The 20,642-nt window shown below is 37.5% G+C and overlaps 1 protein-coding gene across 1 annotated transcript in view; it reads right to left on the bottom strand.

Moving 5' to 3' along the window:
- Window positions 1–20,642, bottom strand: part of dnah5 (dynein, axonemal, heavy chain 5) — a 43,342-nt gene that overhangs the window by 17,440 nt on the left and 5,260 nt on the right. Inside the window, 63 exon segments of the mRNA XM_055228086.1 lie at window positions 78–250; window positions 322–520; window positions 1,236–1,459; window positions 1,695–1,908; window positions 2,017–2,139; window positions 2,359–2,493; window positions 2,587–2,729; window positions 2,843–3,047; window positions 3,123–3,299; window positions 3,381–3,622; window positions 3,708–3,854; window positions 3,983–4,136; window positions 4,244–4,351; window positions 4,432–4,566; window positions 4,690–4,884; window positions 6,466–6,653; window positions 6,734–6,841; window positions 6,934–7,004; window positions 7,998–8,170; window positions 8,885–9,109; window positions 9,199–9,411; window positions 9,490–9,646; window positions 9,754–9,917; window positions 10,114–10,267; window positions 10,356–10,555; window positions 10,724–10,816; window positions 10,901–11,048; window positions 11,508–11,746; window positions 11,827–11,889; window positions 11,974–12,192; window positions 12,497–12,676; window positions 12,678–12,733; window positions 12,823–12,891; window positions 12,894–12,914; window positions 12,917–12,945; window positions 13,026–13,051; window positions 13,053–13,103; window positions 13,194–13,294; window positions 13,297–13,335; window positions 13,516–13,540; window positions 13,543–13,611; window positions 13,686–13,739; window positions 13,741–13,883; window positions 13,988–14,239; window positions 14,363–14,540; window positions 15,235–15,380; window positions 15,545–15,635; window positions 15,767–15,847; window positions 15,926–16,132; window positions 16,270–16,355; window positions 16,358–16,382; window positions 16,456–16,545; window positions 16,547–16,664; window positions 16,756–16,841; window positions 16,936–17,043; window positions 17,382–17,408; window positions 17,605–17,820; window positions 17,885–18,007; window positions 18,216–18,323; window positions 18,398–18,511; window positions 18,583–18,759; window positions 19,160–19,297; window positions 19,745–19,963. Coding sequence (XP_055084061.1) covers window positions 78–250; window positions 322–520; window positions 1,236–1,459; window positions 1,695–1,908; window positions 2,017–2,139; window positions 2,359–2,493; window positions 2,587–2,729; window positions 2,843–3,047; window positions 3,123–3,299; window positions 3,381–3,622; window positions 3,708–3,854; window positions 3,983–4,136; window positions 4,244–4,351; window positions 4,432–4,566; window positions 4,690–4,884; window positions 6,466–6,653; window positions 6,734–6,841; window positions 6,934–7,004; window positions 7,998–8,170; window positions 8,885–9,109; window positions 9,199–9,411; window positions 9,490–9,646; window positions 9,754–9,917; window positions 10,114–10,267; window positions 10,356–10,555; window positions 10,724–10,816; window positions 10,901–11,048; window positions 11,508–11,746; window positions 11,827–11,889; window positions 11,974–12,192; window positions 12,497–12,676; window positions 12,678–12,733; window positions 12,823–12,891; window positions 12,894–12,914; window positions 12,917–12,945; window positions 13,026–13,051; window positions 13,053–13,103; window positions 13,194–13,294; window positions 13,297–13,335; window positions 13,516–13,540; window positions 13,543–13,611; window positions 13,686–13,739; window positions 13,741–13,883; window positions 13,988–14,239; window positions 14,363–14,540; window positions 15,235–15,380; window positions 15,545–15,635; window positions 15,767–15,847; window positions 15,926–16,132; window positions 16,270–16,355; window positions 16,358–16,382; window positions 16,456–16,545; window positions 16,547–16,664; window positions 16,756–16,841; window positions 16,936–17,043; window positions 17,382–17,408; window positions 17,605–17,820; window positions 17,885–18,007; window positions 18,216–18,323; window positions 18,398–18,511; window positions 18,583–18,759; window positions 19,160–19,297; window positions 19,745–19,963 — 8,442 coding nt within the window.

The following is a 20,642-nucleotide window of genomic DNA, read 5'->3' as shown; positions in this document are numbered from 1 at the left end:
GTATACAATTACATTTAGCAGGAGCTTGATAAAACAAAACAGTGAAAGTATGAGTGAGACAAAAAAGCTTGGGTTACCTTGACTAAATGTATCATCGCGTCCTGGAAAAATACCATATCCATACTGGTCCCTCTGATACTTTCATTAAAAAGGCTCAGAAACATGTTCAGGCGGTCTTTTAAACTTTCAAATGACTCAATAGGTTCATACACTTTAGGCAAATCGAAGTCTGAATCCTCTGGCTCCTCGCCTAAAAACATATTTATTTGATTACAGATTTTTTTTTCAATAAATGGTTTCTTGAAAAGTATTGTCCCTTACCTGTAGCCTCTGGTGCATCTCGCAAAAAGTCAACAAAGTATCTGTCTACTCCATAGTCCACTACTGTTTCGCGCTCCTCTCCGAGTTTCTCCCCTACCAGTTTTGCCAGTGCCTGGTCGAACCACTCCACATCTTCAGGCATTGTAAATCTGTCAGCTATCACACGTTTGCACTCATGTTTCCACAACGCCAGCAGCACCTAAAAAATATTTATTTATAAATTATATTTAGTATATATAGCAAAAAGAAGGTTGAATTCTCTCAACTGAGCAACGGTTTTTAGAGATTACGTTTCACCACTCAAACGTCTTATCTGGCTGTTTATGTCAAATGAAACTTTATTTTATCATTCATAATGTATTATGTAATATAGCTATTTGAATACAAGTGAATAAAGAATGTCATTATTTTTTGTTCATGATGTCAATGAATGAGTTAACATCATGAATACGTTTTTGTTAATTTGTTGTTGTTTTTTTTTTTTTTCCTCACAATAATCCTAACACTAAAATATTTTATTGTGACATCTTTAAAGATAGGTAAGACACAAAATGTTATTCTGTTTTGAAACAGTTGCAAAAGAGAGGATAAACTGAAGGTAGCAGAAATGAAGGTGTTGACCCTAGGCATGGCAAAGATGGATAGAATTATAAATGAGCATCTCATGTTGTAAATGAAATGCCAGACTGAGATGCTCTGGGTGTGCACAGAGAGAGAGAGTAAACATACTGGTAGAGGATGAGATGTTTTTTGAGGTGCTGGTCAGGTTGCCCAGAGGAAAACTAACAAAGACATTTATGGATATGGTGAAATAGTCAGTTGTTTGTTAGCATTAGAGACTAGGATGTGTTATGAAGCCAAGCGGAAGATGATTCACAGGAAAACAAATCTATTTTATTATATAATATTCTCACCTCAGTGGAAATGACCACCTCAGAGGTTGTATTAAGCATTCCTTGCCAGACTCTGGACAGATCTCGCAGGTTAAAGATGTAGTGGAACTTGGCTGGTGTTGGAAGCATCTTGACCTTTGTTAGCTGCCACAGCTGACGGGTCAGAGAAACCAACCCATGAATAGCATTTCTCACTTCATCACTGAAGCCTCGCGCAGCACAGAAATGACCCTCACCAATGACACCTGAGAGAAAAAATAGCCCAGGCATTATGTAATGTACATTGTGTTCTTATGTCATCTCATTAGCATGACTTCTGCAGCATTAGACTTCTATATACTATTATATTACATAGCACACATGATGATATGCCTTTATTTTAATGATTGCTATGACTATATTAACAAATAATAAATATTATTTGGATACCCTAAAAGTATAGATTTCATCTTTCCACAATAATTTTGATTATTTTCTTACCAAAAATCTTGTCAATGGAGGTATTAGCGGGCAATGTGCAGTTAAAAATAGAAAACTGTCTTTTTAGTCTCTGTGGGATGTCGTTGCGTCCTCCTCCAGGATGGATCATTGCTGCTAAAAACTGGACGTCCACAATACTGGTAAACTCGCCGGGTTTCTCCAAATTGTAAAAACCATTCTGCTCCATCAGCTGTCGCACAATCTCATTTGTCACCTGTTATTTTGGCACACATAAATTTATCACATTACAATTGATAACCTTAATTGGGATTGTGAAAAGAAAATGCAGAGAACAGATCAAACCAAATATTCCTGGTCCTACCTGGTCTCCCCACTCATTGATAATAGGCATGTTGATATCGTCGATGAAAATAGTCATTTTCTTCCCAGCAGGAGGTCCATAAGTGCTGCCCATTCGCTTGTCTAGATAACTCTCAACAGATCTCTAGTCACATAATACATAATACAAACATAAGTGATTTAATTACTAATTTCTATTGTGAAAGTAATTGATCTAAAAAATAGACAGGCTTTGACTGGCCTGAACGTTTAATTAATTCATTAAATTAGACACTGCATTTGTAGTTGATTAAACAGGTTAGTTCAATGCATATGTGTAAAAATAAATAAAATATAAATAATATAAAATAAATAATTCCTCCACCTGAAACATTAGTGGTGTGGTAGCTGAAGAAAAATTTAGACTCTTGCTCATGTGCATCTCAGGGTCGCACTTTGATACATAGCTCTTGATCATCACAGTTTTGGCCGTTCCTTGTTCTCCAATCAGCAACACAGCCTGGAAAGAGCATTCATATTGGATACGAATAAATATATTTGAATATATATTTTTAATGAATGCAGGTTTAATTATGAATCAAACTTTTCTCACCTTGCCTTGTTTTGCTACAGTCTGAATAAGGAAGTCTGTTCTGACATTGTCCACATTGGGGACAAGGATGGAGCTGTACTCTGGGGTAACGTCAGTTGGATAGATATACTCGTCTACTTTGGAGTCCCAGTGAACCCAATGACCTGTAAAATAAATAATATTCATATATGTAATATTGTAAGTATTAGCTTTTTTTGTCATAATCCCATAAACCATGTCCTCTAAAAATCATTTCATTTTAAAAATAAATATATACCAAATGCTGTGACATAGTAGTCGAATATTGTGTCTTCACTCTCAGGAGGAATTTCTGGCAGATTCAGGGATAAGCTGTCATTTGCCCGGATCCATAGTTCCATCTTTCTCCGGTCATCGAGCTCAAGTAAAGCTCCTGTACTCCACATCAGAGCAAAGACATAGAGCCGCTCCAGGTGGTCTCTAGATATGTCTCCACACTGCTCCTGGAGATGAAAAAAAAACACAACACAAAAAATAACAACACAAATGTAAAAATGTGGAAAAAACTGAAATCTTACTCTTGGTGGTATGAGTCCCTGCAGCATGTTGATAGACTGCATGATGACAAAAGCCTCTAACATATCCATTTTGAACTCCAAAGATTGCACACTGAAGCGGAAAAGCTCAGAAAATGAAGAGGTGAATAGTTGCCTTAGGATTTCAGCTTCTTGGGACGAGCGTCGCTTCAACCAGCTCTGAAGAAATATCACAAACATTCTTGTAACTTCTTCTGCAAATCTCTTAATTGTCATTGTGAGTACCATTCAAGTCATTACCTCCAGTATAGGACTCCAGTTGAGAACAGAAGAGCTCATGAACACCATACCATTACGAGATACAGTTGCAGGTGATGCGTTATCAATATTGTGAGGCTCAAAAACAATTTTACAGTTGGGTGCCATGGGAATGCGGTCACCATTCGCCAGAGTAAGAGTCCGATTGTCATCCAAAACAGAGTTAAGGTTCTCTATCCAGATAGCATCAACTGGTCCATCCAGAACTATCCAGATGTGCTCCCCTATAACAAATGATAGTTTTATTAATTTGCATCATCAAGTCAATACTGCTCTACTTGAAATCATAACCCGTTTTAAGATTTTTACCTTTTTTGGCCCTCAGTGTTTTTCTCCAAAGTGTGGAGAATATTCCATCTGTCCAGTCATTTGTGGCAACGTCCAGACGACCAAACATCTGAGGAGCTGTGATGGCTTTGGGATTCATGCGCATTTCTCTATGAGGCTGACCACACTCTATACAGACAGCACAAAAACATATTCTTTCAATCTATTTACTATTAGTGGGTAATAGATACTTATCAAAAACATGTGCATGGAAAATGGAAGATTATGTACATATTTAATAAATCTGTATGGTGTACCTGTCATGGCTCTCATAAGAGTATGTATACATGTGGTCTTCCCGGCACCACTGGGCCCTAATGTCATCATTCCATGTCGCACTCGCTGTGTCTCAAACAACTGAATGACCTTTAGCTTCCACGGTGGGTGGCTGATTAAACCCGCTTCTTCAACCTGACAAACGAAGGTCAGATTTTTTAAGTACAACTAAGGCTAAAGAGCTAAACATGTTGACTTAACTAAAACACAAAGGGATTTGCATCTAATATATTTATACATACCTGTCTATCAATTGCATCTTCTAATTCTGGGTAGCCTGCTTTATCAAGGTGGATGCCAGGAAAAAGATCTTCAATCAAGCTCAGGAACAAAGGCTCATCTTCATCAATCTAAGAAATACACACAAAATTACCCATTTAATTAGTGTTGATTGTTTTCAATCTTGAATTAAATCGTGTCTTTAACTCACCAATTTGGAGAGGTTCATATCCCGGAGGACTCTCATGACAATAGTGGATTCAGTGTCAGAAGGGTTAGCCCGCTTTGCCGCGCCCAACGTTCGCAAAACAGATAGGATATTTCGCAAACCAAAGTCGTAATGAATCTGAAAAAAAAAACATTCAAGAACATCTATGTTTAAAGACAAACTGACTGACTGTCTTACTGTGCAATTGATAGTACGCATAATGAGCCACAATATGCTACAGATTAAATCCATCCATTTTACCTGTTTGGAGAGCTGCTCTTCACACAGCTTGTACAGAGTGAAGAACTTGCGGGCCAGCTCCATGTTGTCAATAAACCCGCAGCTGGCCAGTTTTACCCGAATTATTATTTGTCGATCGGGAACCATCATAGCCACTGATCGGAAATTGATTTTCAAATTTTCAGGAAGCTCTTGTCTCCCAGCATAACCTGGGTTCTGTTAATTTTGAATAAAATAGAAACAAATACAAAGACTATATTATATTTTATATTATATACGACTATATGTTTTATTGGGTTATTCTAATATTAACACAACAGTACACATATCTTTAAGTGGTGTTAACAGAAGAAAATCATTAAAGTTTATGGCAGATCCTCACTTTCAGCTGCAGAAATCCCTGAGGACTGAGGCTTAGACTCAGAGAGCTGGTCTTTGATTAGTGGGTTTCCACACTTGCGGGCGCCCTCACACACTCAAGGGAAATTGATCTCTAACCTCATTCACCACAAGGAAAAGTTATTCCTGTCTAATGACTAGCCTTGGGATAGCACGTAATTTACAATCACCTAACAATTACTGTTACTGTGGCATCTATGATAATTAAATAAATGTATTAAACCAGTGGTCCCCAACCACCGGGCCGTGGACTGGTACCGGTCCGTGGATCAATTGGTACCGGGCCACCGGCCGTCCAAGAAATAATTAATTATTTCCGTTGTATTTATTATCTGAGTCTGAAAAATCTTTTATTTTGAAAAATCTTTTATTTTGAAAAATGACCGGATTCTCTCGGTTACATTTCCGTCACTAGAGCGCCGACAACTTAACCACTTAGCGTTCCGACGGCCCGCCCGCGTTACACGTTACAACTTTACAGCAATGTACGTGTATTTCTGCGTCACCCACACAAACAATCTACACATCAAATGAAAGCTACGGCATTCATCTTTCTGAATATTTAAACCATTTACACCTCGAATCACCACAGTGCTGACAGAAAAGCCGTTTTTACAGAGAAGTCAGAAATGTGGATTTGGACTTCACTTACCATTGAGCGCTCTGGTTCTGTCAAACATCAACATATTCACACAAAGTTGGTCTCATTCGTTCCGTAAAGGTCCAGAGAATATAATCCAGTCAAGAAATTATGTCCACAAAGGAAGTTAGAGCCTCCATGTCCAATCTGCTGCAGGAAAGTGAAATCTGTTCCGTCACTTCTCCGCGTAAAAACACGAGACTGGATATAAAGATCCGCGCGTAAAATTACGCGCGCGTATTGTGTAATTTTACGCAGCAGTTTTGCGTTTTAAACATGACGAAACGGACAAAACCAAGGAAGTACGCGACCGAGGACACTGTGGATGTTTGTACAAGTTAAACTAGAGGCATCTCGGACCCGGAGCGGTTCGTGGAACCGAGTGAAGATCTCATGATGGACTGAGGAGTAGAGGGACCTTGTGTTTTGATGGACTGAATGCTGTTCCTGATCGGTAAGCGTGGTTTATTCTGCTATTAACTTAATTGTGGGTCAAATGTGTATCATGTGTAATTATTAGCATTAGCATTAGCATTAGCCCCCCGGTCCACGGTAAAATTTTCAAGCGTTGGCCGGTCCGCGGTGATAAAAAGGTTGGGGACCACTGTATTAAACGACTCAAGCCACACTTATTAATACTATATTAACATATATATAGTTAATATATAGTATATATTAACATATATCACCACAATAACTTATTTTATATAATAAATTGTTATATTAACAAATCCAGTAGGTAATTGATTTATCAATACCATAGTTAGGAAGATTCCAAACTCTGGATTCATTTCAACATTGTCTCCATCTGTGAAGATAAAGTTCTTTCGCCTTTCCTTCTTGCATGTGAGTACAATGGCAATTTGCTGTGCTGCCACTGACAAAACTGGGAGGTCAATTCGATTAAACTCATCAAAACATCCCCAGGATCCGGACTGGGCCAAACCTGGACAAATGTATCAAGAGTCAATTAGTCATTCAAATGTGTTACTGACGCCTTTGGATAAATGATACATTACGTTGTACCTTTGAATATTCTTCCCAAGCCTCTGAAGTCCATTTGGTCAGAACAATTGAAGACAACAACATATTTCCCAAGACAGCGACCCATGTCTTTTATGGTCTCTGTCTTACCTAGTGAAAGGGTGGATGCTCACAAAATTAACATTATGTCTTAAATTAAAAACAAAAAAGGATATATTACAAAAGGATAGGATTATGGTTACCTGTTCCTGCTGGACCAGCTGGGGCCCCACCCATACTCATACCAAGAGCCTGTGCAAGGGTTATGTAGCACCTGCAAAATGACCACAATGCAACCTGATCAATCTATTAACAAGGGGTTCGGATTAGCTTGTTAATACATCTACATTAAACTAAACAATGTAATGCAGAAGAGCTTTCGGGAGTATGGCTTAGGTCTGTGTTCAGTAGAGAAACAGCTGTGATTGGATTGTGCTTTTGTACTTGTGACCAACCTACAAAATGGTTTGCCTGTGGAAACAATCTGAGCACAAATCAGCAATTCAAATATTTGATGATTCACCTTTTATGCAGGTGAATCATTTTTGTCTTTCTCTCATCGTAGTGTATGTTTGGTTTTTTTTGGTTTTTTTCCCAATAGACATAAAGAAAGAAAGCGACCAAAAATAGTATAGCAAAGGTAAATATCCAAAACAATCCAGCAGTGAGCAATAAGTGATTTTGCCCTTGGTCATAAGGCCACATGCCACTTCTTAGCACAGAGATGCTGTGCAGTGTCTGCTGGTAGTTCACTCCCTGCTGCTGTCTGTTCTTGTTTCTCTCCACTTGTCTCTTGCTATTTTCCCATGTGCCTGATCATATTACTCGGTGTGTGTCTGTAGGTCTGACACAGGAGAAGCTGAACTTAAGATGGTCCTTTTCTGTCCGTCATGTTTATAATAGGTAAAACCAACTATGTATACAATATTTGAATATGTCTGTTTAATATTAATTTACTTTCAATAATTACTTTAGAAGAACACAGGTCATTGAAAGTTAATTTATAAAGAGTTGAAGGTCAATAAGTTGACTGAATGATGTTTTATCACTAATGTGCAGCTGGAAAAAGTTGTACAGGCAAAAAAAAAATAAAAAATAAATTGAATCTTGAAGAAAACTACATAAATAAAGCATTTCCCCACCCAAGACATTCACCTATTGCCTACCTTGCCTTTCTACTATTTTGACATTTACATTTTTTCCTTGTTTTGAAGGTTACATTTACTGTAATAATGTTAAGACAGGTGCCTCGTTAACATTATAGTACCTGTCAGTCAGAGGTGTTATAACAAGCCTTTCCGTGCAGCCCAGAAATTCATTCTGGTAGACAAATCCCACGTCAGTGATGTTGATGGCCATCTTGTCTGAGTCCTCATTGAAGTAGAAACGGCACTGCTTTAGCCACTCAAAGTCACTGGGGCTTTTTATATGCAGCCGGCACTGGAGAAAAAAGCCAACTGTTAAGAATAGGAAATCGAAGTGCACCATTTAGGAAGGATACAGGAGATGAAAAGGAAAGGAGTAGAGGAGTGAGAAAAGCACCAGACATGAGGATGAAAAAGAGGTCATCATACAGAACAGAAGTACTGCAAAATGAGCAAAAAACAGAGAGGAAGGTGGCAATCAAAGACACAACCAGGCATTCGGGGAGATCAAAACCATCCATTATATCAGACAGTGATGGAGCTGATCAATCACATGAAAGGAAGCAAACAGCATACCTAATGGCTCAATGTGTTAAAAAGAGAAAATAACAGGAAGTATAGCACAGCTGTAATAAGCTTCATGCAAAAGGGTGAAATATGAGTAAAGGTTTACACCGTAATACAGTATGCTTTGTTATAAAACTCTGCAGAGGCCTGTTTTTTTGATACACAAAAGGTGTAACATTATAACTGTGAATTCATGTTATTGTTTACTGAGCTTAATTTATTGTTTATTCAACCACACATTGTTCTTGCATTCACTTGTCTCTATGGAGATAAATAGTACATTGAATGCACTACTGTAGACAATTCCAGGCAAAGCAATAACATCTCCATGGAGACAAGCAGGTGGCATACCCTCCAACAGAAAAGTTACATGGTGCATGATTGTGGATTATGCTTAGTATTGTATATTTTCTTTCTAGGATGTATTTTTCTACAAACTTACAAGATCATCAAATATGTCTCTCTGGTGGACGTGGATGGTGATGAGGGTTTCATACTTGGTCCTCTCCACAGTCTCCAGATCTTTAGTGGTCATGTCGATCAGTGTGTTGAGTTGGTCCAGAAAAAGTTGATTGGTTTTGGCCATAATTCGGCGATCATACCTGGCATTGGTTAATGCTTCTTCGGCATCTCTTGTCCATATCATCTGGATTCCTAACAAGCCCACCTAAATCAAGAAAAGTGCCTTTAGTGCACTCATAATAGTTGTCATAAGACATTTGCACGTAATCAAATTAAAAGGCTATGATGGCTGACCTGGGCTGGGTAGGAATTAAGAAAATCAATCAGCTGGAAACCAGAGTCCTGTATAGCCAAAGCTGCCTGTCGGATAACTTGGTGCAAAGACCTCTGGGACTCCTTAAGCAAAGAATTGAGCCACACTTCCACATTGCCTTCAGCTGTAACGGGTCGCTCTAACTCCACCGTCTCTCCTTCCCGAGAGGACACAGCCAAAATCCGGTCATAAACCTAGCCAGAGGAAAATGTACAGCTCACAAAAGATTTTTATGTACCTTTTAGAGCATTTTGTACCTCATAATAGCTTACTTTGTCATGAAATCGAACACTTTTAATGTTGTCAAACACATTTAGGAGGTGGGCCTGGATAGTGTGAGAGTCTGAAGCCTGACCCAGGATCTCCAAAAGGGCTGGATCAGACACAAAGAAGAAACGAGGAAAGAGCAAACGCTTCTTCTCCAAATAGCTGTGGAAGAGCACATTGTAAAATATTAGATTCACTCTTTTGTCTTCTTTGAACCACTTGTATTTTGATATAAGTCTAAATGATTTGTCATATCCTGTTGTACTCACCCTGTAAGTGATTTTTGGCAGATTTCGAGCTGTTCGAGGAGGTGAGGCAGCAGCTGTCCCATAGTCTCATCACCTACACATGATTGCACTACGTTGGGCATCTCATGGGCTCGCATCATGATCTTTACCCAGGATTTATCTATGTTAGAGAAACGTTTTGCCTCCTGAAAAAAAAATAAAAAAAAAATAATAATAATAAATTATTGTATTTTTGTATGTTTCTGGATTTCATAACAACTTGGAACTGCAACTACCATTCACAATAACATGGCATGCAAATTATACAGCATTAAAAACTCTTAAGTATTTTGCCAGTTCCTACACCATGAAAGCGATAGTATATATGTGCAGTTAAGGTACCTTAGGCATTTGTTTGGCAATGTCTCCACCCACAAACACAGCTTCCAAATAGATCCAGAGATTTTGTACTGTCATCCAGTTTTCAATAATGTCAGTAGTGTTGGAGAGATTCTGCACCCATTTCTGAATTTGGGTTTTAAATGGGGTGTTATACCTGTAGGAGAAGTATTATATTAAATTAAAATAACACCAAGCTATGAACCACAGTAATGAATCAGTTTGCACCAATTGACGTCATGTACCTGTTACTCATAAGAGATCCTAACATCATCAGGCTGTCCTCCATGCTTGTTATTATCTCAGAGGTGCTGTCTCCCCTCAACAGCAGCTCTCCACGAGTCTTAAAGTTTGCAAATGTAAATGTCTTGTTGTCCCATTCAGCAATAACCATCTTCAGCTTCTGTTCAATGTCCCGCTCCTTTACAGCACTGATACAAATATCCTGAGGATGTAAAAACTCACACTTATTAAAATGAATTATTATAATATATACTACAATATTTGTATTGGTTTCTACATAAATACATAAAACAGTAAACAGTAGATCGAGTGAACTCCATAATTAGATTTCAGATAAATACTGCTTCAAATTACTTCACAAATAAATTACCTCAATTTCTTCCTTATATTTGAGCAAAGGAGCCTCCATAATATTACGTAGCTTGAATGTTTCGGTCTCCACTTCAAATGGATGCCCAGTCACCTGATACAAGTGAAGAGTCACACTTGTTTTAAATATATACATTTCAAAAATAAGACATTTACTATGTTATAATTTCTGTCTCACCTCAGTAATTCTCTTCCAGTGACGTGTCATCATTGCTTTATTGCTCATCAGTTCAAGCAAAGGACAGCACTCACTGAATTCATCAATTGTTTTCTTGAGATCCAAGAATGCCTGCCACTCTTTTAAGGCACGTGGCAGCTTGCGACATCTATTTTGACCACACAAATGAAAATATGTTATATTTTTACCAAAAATAAAAGATGTGCAAAAATAGTGCATCTGTATACATATGCAGGACAGGTCTTTTGCAGCACTGGGCACTGAGCCCTGAATAACACCTCTAAAACTGACAGACAGCATTAAGTCCAGTAGAGGAAGTTGTCCTGTCTTTTACGTCAGCACGGATTTCCCTTGAGACTCACACCTCCTCAGAGCTTTCTGTTTAGATTTTTTTCAGCGATGAGAAAGTTACTGATTTTACATGTACTTTATTTACACTTTATTGCACCTCATTTGTTTCTGATTGTGCTTGTTTTGTTCTATAAAATGCAAATGTATGTATAGCAAATTAGAAATGTATCCTCTAAACGTAATGTGCTCTGTGCTTAGAATTTAATCATATTCTGCCAAACTCTTTTCCACCTTATTCTGAATGATAAATTCTAACCTTGTCTGAAAATCCAGGAGTTCATTGTTGATTCTTTCGATGTGAATGTCAGCCCAGAGTATATCATAGTAACCATTGACAGTTTCAATCACATTGTTGTAAAGTCCATATAACTTTTGCAGTAATGTTAGCTGCTTTCTTATTTCCAACAGCTGAGGATGCTGGGTAACAGGAAGTCCAAAAAGCTCCTCTCCTCCAGTGTAAGTAATGTATTTCCTGAAGAGGTTGTCAAATCGATTCTGATAATGTAGTAAAATGCATATGTAAAAACAAGCACAAAGCTCATTTATAATACATGATTAGAACCAGTGCTTGGTACCTGAAACATAATCAGTCTGTCACTTGCATCTTGTGGAGCCAAACCCACAACCATTGGTCCATCCTGTCAAACAGAGAAAGATAAATAGGTACTAATTGATAATGGCAAGTTTCATTTTTCATTCTTTGTGTTGATGTTTAGATTTACTTTTTCGTAATCTTGGTAGAAGTATTGACAGTCCTCCACAAAAGCCTCCACATTGCTCAGCAGTTCCCCTCTGAAGTTTGGCTGCAGGGCCACTAACTCATTCTGCACCTCTGTGGTGCGGGAAAGGAGTTTCTCCCAGGTGTATCGTAGTGTGTCTACTTTGTCTACTTCTTCTTTTGCCACAGACAGCTCAAATTTGTGAAGCATGGCATATGACTCCTGGTTGGAAAAAGTAATGTTATTGCATTAATTTCTACAGCAATAAGCAGGGCTAGGTAGAAGCCTGTGTGCTCCATATAACTAAAACTAAGGAAATCTGAAAGGGAATCTGTTTGTTTTTTGCAAATTAAAATTAGCTGTGCAGCTAACTTCGGCACATTTACACGTGTATTTTTTACTGGTGTTTACTAATGTGCATTGTCCCTTTTAAATAAATAAATAAAAATAAATAAATAATATTGTATTATTTTTCAGTTAATGATTCACTGCAAGATGAAAATATGTATACATATTTTTACTTCACCTCTACAGGCCCAACCAGAAAGTCTATTGATATCTGATGCTCTCGGATCTCCTTGAGCGCTGCCATCGCAATGCGGATGTCATCAAGGTCTTTGATTTGGCGATTCAGTTTCTTTCCTGCTTCATCTACAAACGTAAAGATCTGCTCCATCTCAGAGCGGTATTTCCTGTTGCAGTTTAAAGCCGTAGTCCACCATCCAGCTCCTGGTTTCAGCTGTCAGAGATGTCTTCAGATCAGCTAAAGATGAAAGGTGAGAGGTATTTCAAAATTAATTTAAGAGCTATTCCAAAATCAAAATATGAATTACTTTGAAATTTAAATTTAACCTGTAAACAGTGCTAAAGCTCCAACGGGGATGTATTCAGGTTCAGAGAGGATTTGTGTTTGAAGGTCTTGTAGTAAAGAATTTGACTCTCAATTCAGACAACAAGGGAGACCCCTGAAGGAACCTACAGTCATTGAAACAACATTATTATTCCCATACAACTTCAAAGTTTGTAAAACATACATCAGATAGTCGGTATACTACTTCCGCATGGTGTCTTCTCTGTCCTTTCCTCCAGATGTGGTGGTAACAGCTGAATCGATCCAAAGCAGTGTTCACTTCCTTGAATTTCAGTTTCAATGAAAAAAAAGTTAAAAGAAAAGTTTAACACAACTATCACTGACTGTGTAAAATTATACAAAGTGCGCCTACCTTTTTAGTGCAACTAATTGAAGAGCTAAGAACAGAGACAAGTTTTACAATTTCCTTGTTTTCTGACACGCTCTTATAGTAGTTTCTGGGTTGTACTGGATGGACTGGACCACTGGAGCTGATATATCTGAGGTGCTTCCATCTAACATTTTTTAATATGAAAAAATGAACATCAATTTTACAGTATAGCAAATGATTCATAAAATGTGTATTAGGATTCTGGTAAAAACATATTGGAGACTGATTAAACCTATCACAGATCATAGGTATGTTAGTACAAAAATATTACTTAACACACAGAGTAAAGTAAAACACACTGTACCTGCCAGACTGCGGTAAGTTTCCCTGCTCCATCTTCTGATTCACTTTCTGAGGTGTCTTGCTTTAAACTTGCTAGTCGTCGTTCATGCATTTTTCTCTATAAAAAACAAACATTTGATTTAATTATTTTGTAAACATGTTTTGTGAAGTAGACAAGTTACTGTACTCAACTTTGGAGATCCTCTCTTTGCTCCACTGGCTGACTCCTTTACTGACACTAAGCACCACACTCCACCGCTTGGTTCAGAGTCTGTTGGACCTCCTCTAGAGCTGGCACCATCACAATATTTGGGATGGAGAGAGCCACATTCACTCTGAAGATTGCAGGCTGAACTCTGGCCTTTGTGAAACTGAATGAATCATTTTCAGCTACAGTAGAAGAAAACAGCAGGTACAAAGTAAATGAAACCTTCAAACTAGCAACTGAGTAATGTTTTATTATTATTTATTTGGTTTAAATAATCAACACTTACTCATAAAATGCCCTTGCAAAGAGTGGATACGTTTGCGTAACATCTCTAAGGTATTACGTGTCAGTCTGAGTAAGGCATCCACGTTACGGTGGTTAAAATAAGAAAGCAGTTCTTGAGCCTCTTCTTCCATGATTTCGATCAAATCTCGCTTTTTCTTTTTCCTCATCAGGGGAGACGAAGGGGCGACACTTGGAGGTGGCATCAAGGTATTTCTTGAGACGAGACGACCTTCTGAACGGTGTTCATCTTCACCTGAGGCATATATCCTCTTATATAACCATATACAAGTTTACCAACGTAACACAGTATAAGATGATATGCATGGACACAGTTCTTCTTTATGAAAAGTGGTTATGTAAATTATAATGTTATTACCTTCACTATCTATGTGGTCTACTGGCTTATTTTCAAGAGGGCTTTCTTCTTCGGTTTTCTCCAATTCCTCTCTTTGATTGTGGTCAAACTCCATCAGCATGTTGATAAGTTCATTAGCAGCCTCCTCCACCAGTGAGCTCTTTGTGTGCAATAGATGGGCTTGTTTTATACATAGGTCCTAAAAATATGATTTATGCATTGGTAAATCTTAAAGGTGCAATATGTACCTTTTCTAATAGAAGATCCAGCATTTGCTTGTCTCTATGGAGATGTTATTGCTTTACCTGGAATATTCCGCAATATGGTATTTAAACTTGCATTTATTTCAATTACAGGTGTTTTATTGCTCAAAAATGACTTGTAAACAAACATTCTTACTGTGTTTGGTGCAACCAACTTGTTTCCATGGAGATGGTTAAGTCTAATGCCATACTGTGCAGCAATAGCAGCTCCATGGAGACAAGCAGGTGGTGGACCCTCCACCAGTAAAGCCCTAAATATTATAGTGTGCAACAGGGTGAAACCATTTTCTGACCATTGTAATTGAGATTAGATTTGTGGTTTAAACAACTGACAAATACAAGATTCACATTTCAGGAGATGTTTGTACAATTCTTAACTACAGGTTTAGCAGTTTTTATGCAGAATAAGGGTATTTTGTTGTTTGTGGAGGTTATGGTTCTTCAAAAATTTCAGCCTTTGCTAATTGCGTCCCTTCAAATTGCGATTTCAATTCGATTGAGATTCATTTCCCAGCCCTAGCTTTCATGTATCACGTCTAAAGTATTTATTTAGAATCCATTCATAGCTTAGTCAGTCATTATAAAGAAAAGTAAACATGAATAAATGTATAGTGATAACAGCTTGCTTACCCTTGTTGTCTGAACAAACTCTTCACAAGTAACAGGCTCGTCCTCTGGCAGCATACACAGGGTGGATGCACTCATCTCCTGCAGAACAGCATCAATCCTGAACTCCACCAAGTCATTCACCCGGTCCATCAGCAGCTCTAAGTCGCCTGGAGAGACAGGAGGGGATAGGAAGAGACAGATGAGGTGATGAAAGTTCAGAATGGCACTTTAAACAAGCACACACAAATTCAGCTATACAGAAATACAAAAATATGCAAAAGCAGTTTATCAAAAGACTCAAATAGTCAAGTTAAATATTTTCAACCCTTACCTAGAGACTTTTCAATGCGAGAAAGGTACTTGTCTATTGTTAGAGATGTCCAGTTAAGAGTAGTCAAACCTGGCAATATAGCCTCATCCACCTGTCAAAATTTAATGTAAGGCTTTCTGTGTATTTGTAATTTTATAAAAGAAGAAATATTGAGGTTTTTTCACTTAAGATGGAAAATACAGAAATAAAACAAGCTGGGGGTGAAACAGAAAAATATCTTACCTTAGCAACATGTGGCGTGGCAAGTTGCTCAAAAACACTATGAATCTTTGCTCGTACTCTGGTGTTCTCACTCAACATTAGCTGAAATATCAACAGTATTCAGTTTACCTAAAGAACAATAAATATAACATTTTAATATAAAAAAAATTAAATAGATACCTGTAAGTTATTGTAGTTCTTTTTGAGGCTTTCCTGTTTTTGCAGCAGCACAGTAGCAAAGGGCGGTACCTCCAAGTTCATTCTTTTCATGCAATTTGTCTCCCTTATTTGTGTCAGGATTTCAGGATCAAGGTTCACAAACAGTTCCCCAGTTGCCTGAGACCTGACCAAGAGAGACACCTGAAGACCTACTCTGGCATCCTCCATCTGTGTGTTGAAGATAAGAGTGAATGTATGATTATTTATTTGTATATTTTTGGAATAAAATAACATTATGCAACAGGATAACTGTGATTTATGCAAGAGCCTTTATCATGAGCTTTTTGTCATGTAGTCTATTTTACCTTTTTCATCCAGTTTTGATGATAGAGTATCTCAAACTCCAGAAGGACTCTAGCTACCCTGTTGTAGTTTTTGATTATTCTTTTGCTTCGACAGTAGACAGAACACCTGGATGCTGCACAGCAACAAAATAGCATCATCAATGTTTTATTGTCTCATAAATATTTTAAAAAGTTATTTTTTCAGACCTGTTGAAAGAGGTCCATTGGCCCCTGGATTCTGCTGTAAAGTTGTCGAGCCCACATGATTCGACCTCCTACAGGTGGAAGGTCTCTCCCCAATGGGAGGGTCTAGTTTCTGTTTGATGTAAATACGGGAGACCATTTCAATATCCCGGCCATAGCTCAGCAGAATGCGCTGATACTTGTCCTCAATGCCAAGGTCTGGAATCCCTAGTCTGTAGAGTACATTACAATTTAACTGTAGTACATTCTCTTCTAATTGTGTTAGCAACAGTAACAGCAACAAACAAATTCATAAACATATACTTCTCAAATTTCTTCAACACATTTAACGCTCTTTCTGTGTTTTGGATTTTCTCAAAAGTGCTATCCATAAAATTCTGGAGGTCATTCTATGTAAAAGAAGAGCATTGTTAGCTTATGTAACAAAGTTTTTCATTTGCCATTTGCTTGGGTCTATCTTTAATTTGGGAATGTTTAACTTACATGGAGCTCCAAAGTACTTTTGCAGAAATCCTCATAATCTGTGTCAAAATCAGTTCGCCTGTGGTCCAGAAAACTGTAATGTTTTTTCTTCATGCTCTGAACAATAGTCTGACAAAAAGATGTACAGAATATAACAAATAGTCAAGTCTTCGCATACATTTTTCATGTTTTCTTTTCTCTTTTGCAAGACATGCAATTACTTTTTACTTTGGGGATTAGAAAATAGTTTGTTTTGAAACCCCTTAAGTAAAAAGTAACCAATAAACAGGAAACACAGTAATGTGTCACATTAAATGCACTGGGCACTGGAAGTGTTAAGACATGCATGATGTCAACTAAATAATGACATGAGTGATGCAAATGTTATTGTACGTTATTTGTCCATGAACCGGATGTAAGTATCTTAAGACCATGCATTTAATGGATATTTCAAAAGTACACATTACCTCCCATTTCCCCTGCATTTCTGCAGTCTGTGTTCCATAAAAAAAGAATAAATCATGTTTTAATACACTTTGATGTTAGTAATGTAATTATCGTGAGCATTATAAGTATACTGTGGCAGTATATTCTAATATACTGGTACTATAAATAAAATACTGAATAATATTGTACTGTTTTATCCGGTAGTTCCATCTGAAACAGTTTGTATCAAAAAATTGTACCAACCTGATTCTTTGTAGCCATTGTCTCTAGTCCCTCAATCTTAGACTCTTGTAAAACTGAGTAAGTTGAAATAGTGGTGAACATATCCAAGATCTTGTTGAGCCGTCTTTGGAATGAATCAAATTTCCCAAAAATGTACATCTCGCTGAAGTCAAACTGCCTCTCTGTTGGAGTCTGCTGCAGCTTCTGCTTGGTCTTCTGGTAACAATGCTGATATTCCTATAGTGGGAGTCAAGACATTAGCTTCATGTTTACCCTAAAATCTTTTTTTTTTTTAGTTTACCTTGTTTAATGAGATAGAAGCTCGGATTTTCTCTGCCACTAGTTCTTGAGGCTGGTCCCATATTGTATGAGCCCCATTATTTGTGATATATGACTTGCAGGCCGTGATCATCTGATTTGTCACCTAAAAGTCCCCAAAAAGCAGTTTATACGTTTGCAAGCTGGAAAAGGGCTTAGGTGAATACAGTATTGATGCAAATTAACTAATTGACTGACTGTGAGACAATATGAGCCTCAGTGGTTCAATAAGCAATAGTTTACAGATGGATTGTGACAGTTAATCTAACATTATTGGTTCAATGAACAGCATATTGTATTATAAATCCACTAACCTTCACAAAAATCGATGTAATCTTTTCAGGTGTATTGTAGTAGCGAGAAATGTTGTGAATCATTCTGATGGCATTGATCAAACTGGGTATTGCATCCACCATTGTAACCTGAGGAGAAAAGTCTAAGTTGTGTTTAAGATTTTTTGATTTGTATGTGAAAGTTAAGAAAGTATAAGTCTTACAGGGTCACTGTTATAAAGGGGGTCACAAAACTTCTCCAGACTATATAGGTATTTCACATTGTCTTTTGCTTCATTGGCTGCATCAGTAATCCTGATGTCAAGTTCACGCCATGCCTAGAAAAGGGAATATATGCATTTTGAAATACATTTAGTTATACTAATGCATTTTAAGTAGTAACATTTACCTTAATTAGTTTAGACTTTGCTAGTAAAAGCACTCCCAAAGCAGCTCGAACATCAGGACTCTTCAGTTGATCCAAAAGATAGTTGAACCGCGACATCCTTCTCTTCCAGTAGTCCAATTCAGCACGAGGACCAAGATCATCTGCTTCCTTTCTTAACTGGTCACTCTCAGTCAGGACCTGAGAAATTGTACATTGTATTTAACCACAGAGGTTTATTTTAACTGTGCTACAGTTTATACAATGCAAGTCTGTAAATAAATGTAAATAAATAAAAGCACACTTTGCTTAAATACTACATTCTGCAGGTATGACTTACATTTAAAAATGCTGACAAGTGCAGCTGAAATTAGTAGTCTGTTGGGATCCATTGACATTAAATTTGGCTTTTTAGAGTGAATTTTGCTTATCATCTGTTGTTGATTTTTTTACAGCTAATGATAGCAGTGATGCAGAGAAAGTGACTCCTACACTACTGCTCAAAGTCAGTCTAAGATAAATTACATAGAAAGATACTGGCAATATTGCCTTGATACTTTTTAATACATCATTCCTGTTTTTTTAAGTCTTTGTGGTTTACCAGTTCAATCTGCTTGATCCAGACTTTCATGCAAGCCTCTATCTTGTCTGTTGTCTCTGTGCTATGAGCTGCTGCCATGTAGTCTGCTGGGGTTTTCATCGTGCACAGGTCAAGTGTGTCACACTCCCTCAATGTCACCTGGAGTGCAGCCACATGACAAACAAACATCAGAGTTATTTTTGTGTTTATTGCAGTTTTTAATTCAATCCAATCCCTTTTAATCCCCTAGCAGAAAAGCGAACAGAAGGAGGCAGTGGAAAAGTGGAAAATTGCAGTTGCAATAGTATTGTGATTGCTATTCGAACTACAATTTTTTTTTATTGGAAGGTCGTGTTTGAATATATGATATATATAGGATAGAGTATATGATAACTATTTCTGACAAAACTGAAATATGAACAGCTAAACTAATACATGTCTAAATCACAAGGGGTTCAGATTTTATACAGAATAAGACCTAAGATTTTGTTGGTTGTAAAATAAATTATATAACTTGAACTGGTTTGCAATTTGCTAATTGCAATTTTGATGCAATTTTGATATATCTTTCTGCCCTGGGAATGGCTATTTAAAGTGACATGTTACCTTTTCTTGCAGGCTTTCTTGTGCTCCAGCCAAAACATTCACAAAGCTCTCTAATGATGATATAAAGTCATGTTTGACAGTCTGGGCCTGAGGACTGGCCAGCTCTCCCCAGCCATGGTTCATCTTCCTCAAAGTAGGGATGAAGACTTCAGAGAGAAGCTGCTCCACACTTTTTAATAGGCCTCCTTCAGTTGTGTCCAAAATGTTGAAGTTTACATCCTAAAATCAAACAGACTGCATAATACCAAGAGGCATGGAAATCTCACTGATGCTGGCATGGCAACAATATTTCAAAAAGCCATGTTGCCAAAAATGAAAAACCTATCCAACAATCCTCTACAATAAGTACATTTGAAATAACCAAAATATTGTCAGCTAAAACTATAGAGCTACTTCAACAAAATCATGATTTGAGAAGAAATAGCAGTTGTGATTTTGCTGACAATACGGTTTAAATAATACTATTAAAATTATAATATTAGTCAATGAATGACTACTACTTTTTTTTTTTTTTTCTTGTGGGATGCTGTCTAGCTTGTCATTACATTCATCCCCTGATCTTTGAGCTTGTATGTATCATTGAGCTCTAGTTAGCAAATCTGTATAGGTCGTTAGCTTTGTAGCTGACAGCAGGTGATTAACAAGAATCAATACACTGGACTAACCATGGTATCACTGTGATAATGTCAAACCTCCTATTATGCCCCCAGCTCTGGAAAAGGAAACTGTGTTTGCCTTTTCTCACAAACAAAAGGTCCCCAAGAGAGACTGCTGCGAATAGAAGGCAAGCAGCATGCCGGCTTTACATTTGACGCTGCTTTTGTTTGTTGTTGTTATTTGTATATTATAATTCATATATACTGTGGAAAAGCAATGAGCATAAGCCTATGTAAATTTG

This window comes from Periophthalmus magnuspinnatus, chromosome 16, assembly GCF_009829125.3.
Source record: "Periophthalmus magnuspinnatus isolate fPerMag1 chromosome 16, fPerMag1.2.pri, whole genome shotgun sequence".
NCBI lineage: Eukaryota > Metazoa > Chordata > Actinopteri > Gobiiformes > Gobiidae > Periophthalmus > Periophthalmus magnuspinnatus.
This window is presented reverse-complemented; position numbering and strand designations above follow the sequence as displayed.